The sequence below is a fragment of the Lycorma delicatula genome, chromosome 1 (genome assembly GCF_047948215.1).
Source record: "Lycorma delicatula isolate Av1 chromosome 1, ASM4794821v1, whole genome shotgun sequence".
NCBI classification, from domain to species: domain Eukaryota; kingdom Metazoa; phylum Arthropoda; class Insecta; order Hemiptera; family Fulgoridae; genus Lycorma; species Lycorma delicatula.
This window is the reverse complement of record NC_134455.1, coordinates 284,520,499-284,536,701: the sequence shown is the minus strand read 5'-3', so window position 1 is coordinate 284,536,701 and position 16,203 is coordinate 284,520,499. Positions and strand designations below refer to the sequence as shown.

Genomic DNA, 16,203 nt, shown 5'->3' with positions numbered 1-16,203 from the left:
TCTTTCCCATAAGTTCAGCTTTTTTTAAACGTATTTCATGACTAAACGGTATGGATATGGTATTTAATATTACGGTTTAATAAAATGTATTTTTATTCTTAAACATTTGACAAAATGCATTTTTATTTATTTATTCACTCGGGCGACTGCATAGTAATGTTTAATTATATTTACCTTTCTGTTGTTTTAAAACCATTGAGCGAATGTAAAATATGAAGAGTGAATCGTATTTTAAAAATTTATGAATAACTAGCAGACCCGACAATGCTGCGCTATTGCTATTTTTGAATGTGTATATATATATATATATATATATATATATAATTAAATGAACAATACTGAAAGTCTGATAAAACATTAAAAAACTGAACATTATTACGGAACCTCACAAAATTTAACCTTTCACTTTTATAAAAGTCAAAATGTAAATAAATACAATTGTCAAAACAGCATTACCTATCGAATTTAATTCAAACTACACCTTAAGCACAGTAGTCGTTTCAAAATACCCCTAACTTTGACCATTTTGCAAAAACATGCGCGTAAATCGGTCCAGTAGTTTTTAAGTCTATAGCGACACACGTACGAACATTGCCTTTTAAATATATAGAAGGAAAAAGTCTGTTTGTAGACTTGTTTGTTTCGTAAATATCTCGACATCGGGGCCACGTAGCGTATAGTTTTTGCAAAACTTTTTGTTTTCACGTAACTAATATATATTCCGAATATGAGCCAAATCGGACCATAAATTTTTCGAAATATCTCGACCTCAGCGCCACCTAGCGGGTCCAAACGAATTCAGAAACCTTTGCGGCCGTGCGCACAACTCTTCAAAGTTCCATCGCTATCGGGTGAATGGTATAGGAATGCATACGGAACAAACAAACAAATATTCATTTTTATATATACAGAAAATTTAGTGCTTCTTAAAGTCAAAACTTATTTAATCAATTTAAGTTCCTTAAAAATTTGTAGCATTATTACGTGATAAACATAGTGGTTGGATTGATTAAAATATTTTAACGTCAAAAAATTAATTATTTGGTAGAAGTTCTATCGGTACATTCATACCAAAGTAAAAAAAAGAAAAATGTATTTTGTGATATTTATTTCTTTGCCTCATGATCAACACTGAAAATAGTGATAGTAAAATAATATGAAATAATTTCCATGTAAGAGCTCCGTGTTATGATTTCATGGCTAACAATCGTGTTTGTATTTCATATCTGCCGCGCATAAGTGATAAAAAGAGAGTAAATTAATAACTTTCATGACTTACTGTTTAGGAATAAAATGAGCAGTATGTATATTTTTTTCTGCAAAAGTGTGTTTTTCAGAGAACTTCAAATCGACTTCAGGGTAGTTATTCTCGACTATGACCTTGATAGTTGAATGTCAGAAATTTAATAATTACCTCTAATTGAAAGCTGTAAATTTTGTTACGTGTCAGTCGACAGCATTCCTTATTTGAAAAAAAATATATAAATAATTAATTACAGTCTTTTATTCCAAAGTAAAGTAAAATAATACATTTTATGTTGTTACGTTAGCTTAAAATAACTAATTATTTTATTAGATAAAAGTATTTGGTCGTCATAAACATTACAATTTACTCTAATTAATCTACGTATTGAAGGCATTTTAAATTCAAACATATTTCAGGATTTCAGTAGTATAAGATACCATTCTCGTAATTTTTTTTATTAATTTAAAATAAAATAAAATTGACGGCTGAAACGAAAACAAACTTTTAGACTATCTGTTTGTCATAAATCATTTAGTTGAGCAAAAAAATCATATTACTGTAAAAAAGAATGACGCTTCTTTTTTTCTCTGAGCGGGGAGAGAATTCACGATTAACAGTCTGAACGAAAGGAAATCAGCTTAAAACACATTTCCTATAAAAAAAGTTACATTATGTTCCCATTGTTAGTGATATATCGACTAACTTTTTCTACGTAATCACAATGAAGACAGATATCCGGCTTGTTCGCTGTTACTTGCTTTCACAAGCGGTAATTAAGTTTATTAAAACTTAATTCGTCATCAGGAAACTTTTTATTGCTATTTTCCGTTCAGGGTAGAATTATAAATCTCCCACGAGATAATTAGAGGTCAAAGATGCTTGTTATATAAAGTATGATGTGAAATACTTACGTTGAAATCAAAACACATAATACATACTCGAATATGTAAAAGAGTAAACAAGTAATCTGTACATAAAACATACACTAGTACGAAATAAATTAGTAATACATGACACAATGTACTAGCATCTCACCCTATAGAATAGTTGAGATAAAATTAAGATTGGTAAATATTGCGTAGAAACTGAATTTTATTTCAGAAACTATTTTTTAGCACCAGAAAAATAATATATTGACATTTTTTTAAATTTTATATAGATAGATGAAACTAGATGATTTTGTTTCGTAAATTAATTTCAATTTTTGACAAAACAAAAAACTATTTGAATTAATATTTATTACAAATTATTCTTTTACTGACAGTTGTTTACGTTGCTGTTTCTATTACATTACAAAACAATTTTCCTGATAACTTTTTTATTGTAATTTACTTATTGATATAAATATTAATTATTAAAACATTAATGGTTTATATATTTTATAATGTATTTGTAGTATTACAGTCGTATTTCACGTTCATGTTTTTTATACCTCTTACATTCCATATTTAATGGTATATATTTATTTATGTTATTTAGATATTGGACTGTTGAAAGACCACGGGGTACCAAAGCAGCTAACTACCATGCCCTTCGGAGAGCATGCCGAGAAAGAGGAGCTTTGTTCGAAGATGTTGAGTTCCCTCCATCACCTCGTGCTCTTTTCAGACATAAAAAACCACCGTTTCAACCCATCGTGTGGATGAGACCTCATGTAAGTACATAACACTATTCAGTTGCCTCTGTATTCCGATCTCAATGAATTTTAATACAAGTACATTATTATAATTCTCTAGGGGAAAACGAGATAACTTCCTATTCATTACAAAGTGATTAGTTTATTGACTTTGGATAAATGAATAATCTTAAACATCAATTTACTAACTTGAAAGAATCCCAAAATAAATGAAGTCTTGTTGGGAAGAGTCCACTTTGTTTTATAAATTTTAATGATAATAATTGTTTGAAACTGAAACAAAAATAATTTTCTGAAATAAAAATAAGGTAGACACCATGATACAGATATAACTGAAAATATTTGGTGTCGATTAAATAACTTATAAATAAAAATAATTTTATTTATTTATAATCAATCTTACTGTTAACGAGATTTCATTATTTAGCGTATTTCACTAAAGCGCTAAATAATGCTTTGGTTCTCGTAGAAAATGAATGTTGATAGTAACTTCAACAGTGTAAGAAAGGGAATTAAACAAGATGAAGGAAAAGCGAGAAGCAATAGAATGACAGGCGAGTGTAATAGCTCGAGAAGTTGTTGACATTGACCTTATTAAAAGTTATAGAAGTAGTATTTTAATTTGAATTAAAAACATTATTTGGAAATTTTCTGATGAGAGTTCACTGATGATTGTCCATTTAACAAAAAAATCAAACAGTGAAATTTTTATTGTCCATCAGATGTAAAATTTGTAGTTTTTATTTTTATATTATTGGTTGAAATATGTACGCGTATGTATATTATATATTCTTGTTTAGTATATTTCTATTTGTTTTTTTTTTTTTTTATTAAATGATAAAAGTATGTTTGTAAGTTAGCGCTAACACCGTGGAGAAATTAAATAAAATTATTATGCATTTGCAGAAAGCTAAATAGAATGTGTGTAATAGGATGCTATAGGATAGCTTGTCTACAGAACTGTGAATGGCAAAATAATTGCTACAAATTATTTGAATTTATAATAATCTTCTTTCATCCACTACTAACATCTTCCGTACGTTGAAGATGCTACTTTTAAATTAGTGTTTACAAAAAAATAATTGTTCCGCCAACTCTTATTTTAATGTGCTGTGAGGTAATCATTAATTATATTACTTAAAATGTACTTCTCACTATACTATCGGTTATTGTTTTGTGTACATGGGAAATATATACTCAGTACAATACAATACGATGAACATTGTATATGAACTGCACGAAATACTATACTTAATTTTAGATGATTCAGATCGGTATCTCAAATGCCACTTAAAAATAATTTCACAACTGTTTGAGGTTTCAACACTTATTACCACAATCATGTTTGTTATTGCCGTATTCTCTTGCAGCCCGCAGCAACATATCGAATAGTCCTACATAAACAGTTCCAGTAACCTATATTTTTTTTATAGAAAATTGCAACATTGTAGAACGATATTGGTGTAATGCGAACTTATTCGATCCTTGGACAACTGTTTATACTTTTATCGAACAAAACAATGAATATAGTTTTCTGTTAAGCAGCACTGTTACTAAACCATGAATGTATCAATGAAAAATGATAACTTTCTGGCATAAATTCCAGTTGAAATACAGTGCATTTATATCTCCTTCTGTACCTTTTGCAGTTATTTACTAAGGCAAGATTAACTAGGTTATTTTTTCATAGGCATTCAAATATTTACTAATTTTTCATCCTCATTAGAGTCAATTTCTTGAAATATTGTTAAACAGCAGTTATGGAAAACATTTTCTTTCAGTTTATTTATTTCATGAAACACATTTTCCGTGATTTTTGACATATTTATTCTAGTGTGTGTTCTGCATGTGTATCCAGTAAATTTAATGTGTCCAGTTTAGTAAATGTATATTGCATCTAAAAAAAAATTCAACGTTACAATGTTTTCTGTCATGAAGCGGTTTTTCTTTTAATTAAAAAATTTCATTTCAGTTTTTTTTTTCCAAATGTATCATTTCTTAGAGTCCTTATTAATATCCATCTTATCTAACTGTTTAGCAAGACTTAGTGTTTTTATGGTACTAGAAATGCCGCTTAAAGGTGGTTAGTCATTTCTCTACAGAGAGTGAATGAAAAGAACGATTTAATTTCATTTTTTTGATAAGAGAACAGAATATATTGAAGGTTGTCATTCCAACATGAAACTTTCGCGGTTCTTTGCTTTTATTAATATTTATAGATTATCTTTCTTGAAATAGACAATTTACTGTTACCCTGTTAAAAGTGGTATAACTCTGACTTTATCTTAAACAGATTAATGAAAAAAATCTGAGTTCAAAATGTTCAAGATGAGTAAGGTTTTGTGAGATGATCAAATTGATTTTGTTGACAATAAGATCAAACCGTATTGTTTCTCTTTGAAGCGTTTTAATTTAAAAGCTTTAGGCTTCTCCTTATTTTTAAATATTTATTATACCTACTGTCATCTAAATATAAATTTTCTTGGGGATGTTTTAGAAAGCCAGAACGAATTACAGTATACAAGATCAGACTGTCAGGTTTTGGCTCAGTAAATATGAATCTTGACCGATATTTAGTAATTAAAAACTCTTAAAATTTTAATTTATTTATATTTAGGGATATAATTTATTACCTTTAGAAAAAAAATTGTATTTCAACCCTAAAAAAAAATAACAGTATTCAAATTAACAGCAGAACTAATACCATGTTGCACCTCTCATAATTTCAGCCTTTGAGGAAGGACTTCTTATGCTATCGTTGTCATGTTTAATAAAATATTTATCTGCTGAAGTCTCATTTTCACTATTCAGTTTTAAATTAAATTACCAGATTTCTATTTTAGAACAATCTGATGTGGACCCCACATGACTTCCTTTTACACCTATTAAATTACATATACACATTTTTAGTTTATTTTTTCATATTATTGAATTTTATATTGTAAAAGTTTTTTACAATCAGAGGTTAATAATTATTAATCAGTCAATACATTTAAGTTAAAAATAGGAGATGAAGTCGGATATGAACCGATATGCCTTCCCCTTGTAAGATACAAATATTTCATTAATTAAAATTGTACTTCGCTATAACTCTGGAACCAATGAAAATGAGTGTTACTTATGATATATCGTTGAAAAGATCTCAACGAGGGCTTATTACTGCAGTTAAGAAAAAGTCCAAAATCCTTTTTATTTTGGACTTTTTATTTTTTTGGACACTTTTGGTCCAGTCGATTGCAATCAAATGGGAGGTGCGCAACTAGATGTTGCAAAAGTCCTAAATCCAAAATTTTAACATCCTACGGCCAATCGATTTTGAGTTATGCGAGATACATACGTACGTACAGACTTCGTGCTGAAACTAATCAAAATGGATTCAGGGATGGTCAAAATGGATATTTCCGTTGAAATTTGAAAACCGAAATTTTTCGCGATCACATTACTTCCTTTACTTCGTTCAAGGAAGTAAAAAACAACATTTCTATGTGGATTAATTTTTAAATTACTCTAATGTCTGAAAATCCTAGATACTTTTCGAACAATACCTTAAAGACGATATAACTCGTGTTTATAGATTGGATATATTTCAGTTACGCCTTCAAGATTATTATTTTATTCTGTAAATAAATGAAATCATAAAATCAGGCTTTTCAAAATGCAAAAAAAAAAAACATTAAAAATAAAAAACACCGTTTTTATTTTATTATTGCATTTATAATAACTTTAAGTGAAATAATCAAATTGATTTCATCCACAATAAGACTAAACTATATTGTTTCACTTTGAAGCGTCTTAATTAAACAACTTTAGGCCTCTCCCCGTTTTTAAATATTTATTATAGCTATTCTCTTCTAAATATAATTTTAATTGAATCTACTTTAAAAAGCTAGAACGAGTTGCAGTGTACAACAGTGGGCTGTCAGGTCTTTGTTTTGATTTAATTTCAAGTTATTAATACTGAACTCTTAGTATTATGGGCCTTTATTATTTTGAAAAAGGTTAGGAACTATAGAACGTTTGACTATATCCATTCTCCATGTTGTGTAATCTATTTAGATTTACCAACAGCAATATTAATTCCTCCTTTCTTCCTTCCTTACGCCTTTTAGAGTGCAAAATCAAATAAATTTTTTGTAGAATCGCAAACCATGCTGTTACCCCAAACTTATTTTATGTACTACATTTATACTATTTGAATTTTTTAATCATTATTCTTCTCTACAGATTATCAGAGTATTGCATTAAAGAAAACTTTCATGATTTGGTATAATCAAACAGTATTATCTGATAATTTTAACCGATAACTCCTTTACATCATGAATTATCAGACTCTTATTTTATATATATATATATATAATAATTTTAAATACAGTATATATATATATATATATATATATATATATATATATATATATATATATATATATATTGTATTTAAAATTATCGATATCGAGAAGGAAGTGTTCATGATAAACAATTATTTTTTTGGGAAATGAGCTCATCATGAACACTCTGATGCTTAATGTCGATATTTTTTTCCTTTTGTAGCTATAGATAAATCGTGGGTAAAAAACCATGATATATGATTTAAGAAGTTATAATTTTAAATGCATACATAGTAAGAAATATTTTCAAAATAACTAATTAAATAATTTAAAAACAATTTAATTAATATTACAAAAATAGTGATAAATTCATTTAGGAATTAATGCTGAAAATTTTAGTTCTGAGATTTCCGTGAAACAGAATTTTTCCAACTAGGTATTTTTTTCCACTTACTCCTCAATTAAGTTTGATGGCATAGAGCAAATTGTAGTTTGTATTATCTTTCTGATTACAGCTTGTGTTTCAGAACTGAATTAATCATGATATTAATTCATTTTAATGTGATATATCGTAATAATTTCGGCATTCAAATGAAGACAAGGCGTTGATTTAATTGTAATTAACTGTGGGACAGAAACTAAAAGTGATGTTTTCCCAAAAAGATACAGAAACAAAATGTAATCGATCAGTTAATTTATTTATATGTCGTAACAACATAGTACACTTAGGCTTATTCATGAAATATTTATATTTTCCTAATTTAAAAACAATTGACGCAAATGTGGTGACATTTTTTGCTCTCTTTTCATATGTATTAGCGTGTAAACCTTAAAATTCCTAAAAAACTCATTATATTAAATAATTTATTGTGTTTCAAGTCGTCCTATATTTTGGATTGTTTATAATCCGACAAAACTAAGTATTTATCTAAAGAAAGCGTTAGCTCTGTTTTTTTTGCCCCATTTTTTTAGTGTGTAGAAAGAAAAATTGAAATAATTCCAGGATGCCTTAATATGGGGCCTATAAATACGTATCTTCTTTTAACTATATTTTTCCAAATGCTTCTCTGTCTTCTTTAGTTTGCCACAACATCTCTTCCATTTGTCACTTTATCCACCCATCTGATTTTTAACATTCTCCTATAGTATGTACCACATTTCAAAACCTTCAAATCTTTTCTTCTCAGGTACTTCAGTCATCCAACTTTCACATCCATATAAAGCTACATTCCAAAAATGTTTTCCTGATGTTTAGATTTTTTATCTAAGAAAAATATATTTTTGACTGAAAGCTCGTTTCTCCTGTGCTATGCGGCATTTTCTATCACTCCTGCTTTGCCCATCTTTAGTATTCAACTTCCAAATAATAAAATTCTTCTACTTCTTTAAACTTTTCTCTTCCTATTTTTATATTCAGTGGTCCATCTATATTATTTCTACTACATTTCATTAATTTCATTTTGCTCTTGTTTATTTTCATGCTGTAGTTCTTGTGTAGGATTTCATCCATGCAATTCATTGTTTCTTCTATATCTTTTTTACTCTCAGCTAGAATTACTACATCAGAAAATCGTAGCTTCTTTACCTTTTCACCTTGTATTGTTACTTTGGATCTAAATTGTTCTTTAACATCATTAATGATGTTAAAGAACAATTTTACATAGACCAGTAGTTAACTACTAGTCTATGTAAAAATTAAAATTAACGAGGATAGGAAACATACTTGTTGGACTCCCTTTTTTATTACTGCTTCTTTCTTTAAAGTTAGTTAGTTCTTTAAAGTTGCTTCCAACTTTAAAGATAGATATAGTTACAACCAATTCAATGAATGAATTTTTTGGAATTGCTAAAGTAGAATTTCCTAAATCGCTTGAATAAATTTACATGTTAAAGGTACATATCATAGGATAATAGTAAATTTCCTAATATTTTGAGTATGATGATTTATACTATTGCATAAAGAGTACGAGGGTTTTTGTTTATTCGGGAAAAACATAAAAACTAGTAGATCAATCGTAACCAAATTTTAACCCATGTTTCTTGGCATAACTATGAGTTTTTTGATATATTTCATCTCGAATGTGTGTGTTGGGTGGTGGTGGGGGCAGATTGATTGGTTTTTGTGTGTGTGCGTGTGCATATGTATATGTATAGTAGTAATAGTAGTGGAGATTTGCTGGTTGAAGCACAAACTTTAAATGAACTGAATTACTGAACTGTGAACTGTGAGTCTCAACGTGTGTTCTTGAATTATTACTGTTGCTGTTTGGTTCCTGTAAATGTTAGTAATTGTTCTTCTATCTCTGTATTTGAACCCTAATTTTTTTTTAAAATGCTGAACATTTTATTCCAATCTACATTATTGAATGCATATTCTAGGTCTACAAATGCCAAGTATGTTGGTTTGTTTTTCTTTAATCCTTCTTTTATTATTAATCTGAGTGCTAAAATTGCTTCCCTTATCCCTGTACTTTTCTTGAAACCAAGTTGGTCTTCTCCTAACACTTCTTCCATTCTCCTCTCAATTCTTCTTTACAGAATTCTAGTTCAGGTTTTTGATGCATGATTAGTTATGTTAATTTTTCTGTATTCTTCGCATTTATCAACTCCTGCTTTCTTTGGTATCATGACAATAACACTCTTTTGGAAGTCTGATGAAACTTCCCCTTTTTCGTTAATGTTACACACCAGTTTGTATAGACTATCTATTGATTCCTCACCTACACTGCGCAGTAATTCTGCAGGCATCCTGTCTATCCGAGGAGCCTTTCTGCCATTTATGTCTTTTAATGCTCTCTTAAATTCAGATCTCAGTATTGTATCTCCCTTTTCATACTCTTCAACCTCCTCTTCTTCTTCGATAACACCAGTTTCTAATTCATTTCCTCCTTATAACTTCAATACATTCCACCAACCTCTTATTATAAATTGGTTTACCATCTTTGTTTAACACATTATTAGATTTTAATTTATGTACCACAAAATTCTCCCTAACTTTCTTGTTTGCTTCATCTACTTTACCACTGATCATTTCTCTCTCCACTTCTGAACACTTTTCTTTAATCCACTCTTCTTTTGCTAATCTGAACGTCCTGTTTATAGTATTTCTTAATTGTTGATAGTTCCTTATACTTTCTTAATCACTAGCATTCTTATACTTTCTACATTCATCAATCTGCTCTAATATATCCTTTGATATCCAAGGTTTTTTATCAGTTCTCTTTGTTCCGCCTAAGTTCATTTCTGCTGATTTAAGAATTTCCATTTTAAAATTCTCCCATTCTTCTACAATTTTTCTACCTTACCTTTTTTACTCAGACCTCTTCCGATGTCCTTCTCAAAAATCTTCTTTACCTCCTCTTCCTCAAACTTCTCTAAATTCTACCAATTCATCTGACTCCTTTTCTTCAGGTTTTTAAACCCCAACCTACATTTTATTATCCCTAAATTATGGTCACTATCTATGTCTGCTCCAGGATAAGCTCTGCAGGCAATGAGTTTACTTGCAAATCTTTGTTTAACCATGCTATATTCCATCTGATACCTTGCACTATCACCTGTGTATATTCTTCTATTATGATTTTTAAACTGGGTGTTGGCAATTACTAAATTATACTTCTTGCAAAACTCAGTCAGTGAGTCAGTCCCCTCTTTCCTTTCATTTTGCTCAGCCCATATTTACCCACAATATTTCCTTCCTTGCCTTTTCCAATGCTTGCATTCCAATCTCCAACTATTACTAAATTTTTATCCCATTTTATGTGTTTAATTGCTTCGTCAATTTCTTCATATACACACTCCACCTCATCATCGTCGTGGACACTTGTAGGCATGTAGATGCTAACAATTGTTGTTAGCTTACGTTTTGATTTTTTCCTTATTAGAATTACTCTATTGCTATGCTCTTTGAAATATTCTACTCTCTTCCCTATGTTCTTGTTCGTTACAAATTCTACTCCTGCCTGCCTTTGTTTGATGCTGAGTTAATTATTCTAAAATCACCTGACCAAAAGTTGTTTTCCTCTTCTTACTGTACCTTGCTAATTCCTACAACATCTACATTTAATCTATTCATTTCCCTCTAAATTTTCTAACCTACCAACCTTTTTTATACTTCTAAAATTCCATGCTCGGAGTCATAGAAGTTATTTTTTTAATTTTCTGGTGACCCCTTCCTTAGTAGTCCCCACTCGCAAATCTGAACGTAGGATTAGTTTACATCCGGAATACCTTACCAAGGAAGGCACTCCATCTTTGTTACATGGAAATGCAGAGAGCTACATTTTCTTTGAAGAAAAAACAGCTTGAAAAAAAAACCTGAAATAGCAATAAAAATTGAGTTATAAACAATTGAATTAGATATTAAGGAACAATACTAAAAGACCCCAGTATGCACAATTTGTATACCTTTTTTTTTATTATGAAAAGAAATTGCATCTAGGGCCATCAGATTCACTGTCAGCTGCAGAAGAATTTAGCCACATTTTTCTCTTGGATTGTGACTTTTAGTATATAAATAATTGAAATATTCACTATTATAACTAGAATAATTAGTTTGTATATTGTGAAACAAAAATAACAGTTTCTATCTTGTATATCTTAAACATAAAAAAAATTTAAAAAAACACTATACAGCCTATATATCTAATCTTTTCTTATCTTTAGCTTGAGAATGAATATTTTGTGAAAGAAACACTATTGATTAAACAAAGTAATTTTCTTTTTTAAAGTAGAATACAGAAAATAGTTCTTTGAAAATTAGCAAAGCTATAACAGTAATGATTGTACTTGTAAACAAAATTCTCTGGTGCACGTAAATAACTACCACAGAAACAAAAACTGTTGTTATCAAGTTAGTAAGAAATCAACACAACTGAATACACATCATATTGTGCAAATAAGAAGTAAAATATTTTTATGGACCACTTAATCAGTTTTTGGTAAAGTAATTGGAAAGCTGAAATTATGATGTAAACAAATTCCGATCCAGGATATACAAATAGTTCAGTTTTGTACTTCAATAGAAGTGAATATTGTTAATTCTTAAGGAATAAATATATACTGTTTATTCTAAAGTATAGAAGTATTTCTATATATGAGAAAGCCGTGAAAATTATAGTTTCTTAGTTTGTAATTGTCGATGTAGAAGATTTATATCGCTCTTACTTTCTCAAATAACTCCATGCTACATTTTTAGTGTGAGTATTCGTAGGCATAGTAAATATTTAATAATGATGTAAACATTGTTTGTTTGAATACAAATCTTCAAAGAGTAGGGTTCAACTTTTTATTTATTATTTGTTTTAGCAAATTCAATTTAATCATCTCACAAAAGTTTTTGCTTTACAAAATGCCCAAAATTTTACTTTAGGGGTTAAACAAATACAACAGATATCAAATTATTCTCATAATTTGAAATGATGTGTCTATCTAAGAAGCACCCTTCAAGGAATTTATCCAACTTTAAAGTAAGATATAGTTACAAACAATTCAGTGAATGAAATTTTTGTAATTGCTAAAACAGAATTTCCTAAATCTCTTGAATAAATTTACATGTTAAAGAGGTACATATCATTTGCTAATAGGATAGTAGTAAATTTCCTAATATTTTGAGTATGATCTATACTATTGCATAAAGAGTAAGAGGGGTTTTGTTTGTTCAGGATAAACATAAAACCTAGTAGATCAATCGTAACCAAATTTTTACCCATGTTTCTTGCCATAACTGAGAGTTCTTTTATATATTTCATCTCGAATCTGTGTGTTGGGTGGTGGTGGGGGCAGATTGATTGGTTATTGTGTGTGTGCGTGTGCGTATGTATATGTATAGTAGTAGTAGTAGTAGTAGTGGAGATTTGCTGGTTGAAGCACAAACGTTAAATGAACTGAACTGTGAAACGTTACTGAACTGTGAACTGTGAGTCTCTATCATTCTGTGAGCTGGGTTAGAACTGAATGATAAGAATCAATCAAATGAATAATATTACAAAAATAATAGAATTAAATATAACTTAAATAAAATAATATTAAATAAATTTAAAAAATTTGTGTTTAACAATAATGGATTTCGTGTGGGGACTGAGCGTGAGGCTAGATTAGTGGGGTATGCGAGCATCTTGATGGAAGCTAGACCAATCATCACCATCAACTGATAACAAACAGGGTGATCCTGGGATACTGTTTTGGGAGGTATAATGGGGTTCTCTTATAATATCTCTGCAAACAATCATCCGATTTTTAAAATTCGAATGGGGTATTTGTTAGTTGGTTAAAGGCTAACTTCTGCATGCCTCAGGTACACTCTTGATCTAACAGATCATGGTTATTCAGAAATGTATTTATATATAAAGTATGTTATAGCATCACCCGAAAACCAACCGAACGCTTACGTTCAAATTTGCAGTATACATTCGTGTTATCCCAGGGATGGTTTTAAGCCACCGACCGAGACCTTAGCCCCCTTGAAGGATATGATATTAAACATATACTTTATTTCTTCGTCCCCAACGAGGGAAAGTTGTGAATTGAAGATATTCATTAAGGAAATAATTGATTAATTCTTTTACTTCATTATTATATTTCTACCACTATGACAAAGAAATAAGTTGTTAATTTTTCGTCGTCAAAGGTGTTAGCATTTTTGTTATCATAATTACTATTATTCTATTTTTTGTGTAATTTAGTTTCTTTTTCATGTTTTTATAAAGCCTGAATAATATAACTATTATTTATCAGTATTATTCTCACAACTATGAGGATAACGTTCTTTGCGGGTTCCAGGGGGTGGAGCCCTCTGGGTAGACAGGAATGGCGACAAAGCAAGCTCTGCGGGTGTTCCGGGTTCCGTTCCCCGTGGGAAATTGGGAATGACAAACAAAGCGAGCTCTGCGGCCATGGGATAGTCCCCTTAGCCCCGGGATGTCGCGAGGAGCCCTTGAGTTGGTTCTGGGATTTACCTTGGCTGACCTGAGCCCCGACGGCCATAATTAGTTCACTAAGTTTACAACAGAACATGGTAACGAAATTATAGGCCTTTTATATATTGACTGGTGTATAATGTTTGGATTCTAGAAAACATGAAAAATCGCCGACGTTTTCATTTCATGATCACTATATCCAATAATTATTTATTTATTTGTTTTGATATTTACGAAAGCCAAATATCTATTTTTATTGATCATAAAAATAATGTCCTGTGTTACAAAAAAATAATGTATTGTGTTACAAAAAATCACGAGAAAACAGTTTTTTAATAAATAAGAGGCTAATAAATCAGATGGAAATGTAAACAAAGGAAAACCAGTCAGATCAATGCAAGATGGTCGGTGTCAAACACAACGACCAATCACAAAGAGCCCGTATGGCCGTTGCAATGTAAACAAAATCACAACTGATTAAGTAACAAGTAGGCAGGACTGCGATCAAGTTTAGGATTGTGCGCGTATTGAGAAATATTATATTATTATTTACTGAAATAACGTTTTAAAGTATAATTAAAATATATATATTGTGCAAATTTGTAAGGTACAGTATTGAAGTGAAAATGTTTTTTAAATTTATTTATGAGTTGTTGATCTTGGGATGGTTAAGGTTCACAATTGGGTCCGGTAGGCAGAGCTGCGATCGCGTTTTAGAAGTTTTTTTTTTAAATTTTTGGTTTATCAGTCAAACCCGGTAGTTGGTGCTGCGATCGGATTCTAGGAATTATTTTTATTTTGTTGCTTTTTCGCATACCAGTTACTTGCGTCGTAGCTTAGTGTTTTTCTTACATTAAAATTCGTACTTAGAGAATAGTTTGAATTAAATCCGATAAGTAGTGCTGTTCTGACAATTGGATTTATTTACATTCTGAATTTTATAAAGTTAAAGGTGAAATTTTATAAGGTTCCGTAATGTTTTTATTAATTTTATTAATTGTAATGATTTTGCAGCCACAACACTTTTCGTTAAAAAATTATTTTCCACCGAATACTGTGATTAGAGAGTGGTGTGAATTAAATCCGATAAGTAGTGATGTTGTTTTGCCATTTGGATTTATTTACATTCTGACTTTTATAAAGTGAAAGGTTAAATTTTGTTAAATTGCTATGTTCAGTTTTTTAAGGTTTTATGAAACTTTCAATTGTTGTCGTTTAATCTGTATGTATACTCAGATCTAGCAATAGCGAAGCATTGGCGAGTCTGCTAGAATTGCGCACTTATGGAGAATATTATATTATATTATTATTTATTGAAATAACGTTTTAAAGTTTAATTAAAAAATGTACATTGTGCAAATTTATAAGGTGCAGTATTGAAGTGAGTATTTTACATGATTTTTTTATGAATTTTAATGATGTATACACGTGCATTCAATAACAATCAATTTAACCTACAAATTTAAATTGTCAGTTCTCATTTGATTCTATGCAACTTATGAAGTATTGAACGGTTCTTTGAAAATAAAAATTTAAGTTTGTAAAATAAATTATAACATTTATAAAATTAAAATATAAGTTACTTATATTTTAGTTAAATATAGTTTAAAGTATATTTAAAAAATTTAATTTATAATGTTTTAGCTGATTAATTTTATAAAAAGTTTTCTAAAATTATTTTTAATTTACAATTATCTAAAATTTGGTAAAATAGATGTTAAAATAAAGAATGAGAAAACTGATAAAAATTTCGACTAAAATTTTAACTACGTTGCTTTTTTACAGTGCTTTAACTTTTTTTTATTAATTGATTAATTAAGCTGTTACATGGTTATGAAAAATCAAAATTATTAAATAAAAAAAAAAAAATGTAGGAGGTACTTTTTTAGAATGATGTTAAGTGAAAATTAGTAGTAATGTGGATGAAAATGTATTAATTACACTAATTATTAATTTTACGACGTTTCGATTTTTTAATTCAATTTTCATCGGACATCTCAATATTTAGTGAAAATAAATATTAACCATACTACACATAGTTAATCAATAAACCCATTACAGTAATACAACAATCACAAA

The 16,203-nt window shown here is 29.3% G+C and overlaps 1 protein-coding gene across 2 annotated transcripts in view; it reads left to right on the top strand.

Annotated features, from left to right (window-relative positions):
• LOC142332378 (calpain-1 catalytic subunit-like) overlaps positions 1-16,203 on the top strand; it is a 455,312-nt gene that overhangs the window by 292,644 nt on the left and 146,465 nt on the right. For both annotated transcript variants that reach the window (XM_075378804.1, XM_075378795.1), the window contains exon 3: positions 2,726-2,900. In XM_075378804.1, coding sequence (XP_075234919.1) covers positions 2,726-2,900 — 175 coding nt within the window. The remainder of the gene's footprint in view (positions 1-2,725; positions 2,901-16,203) is intronic.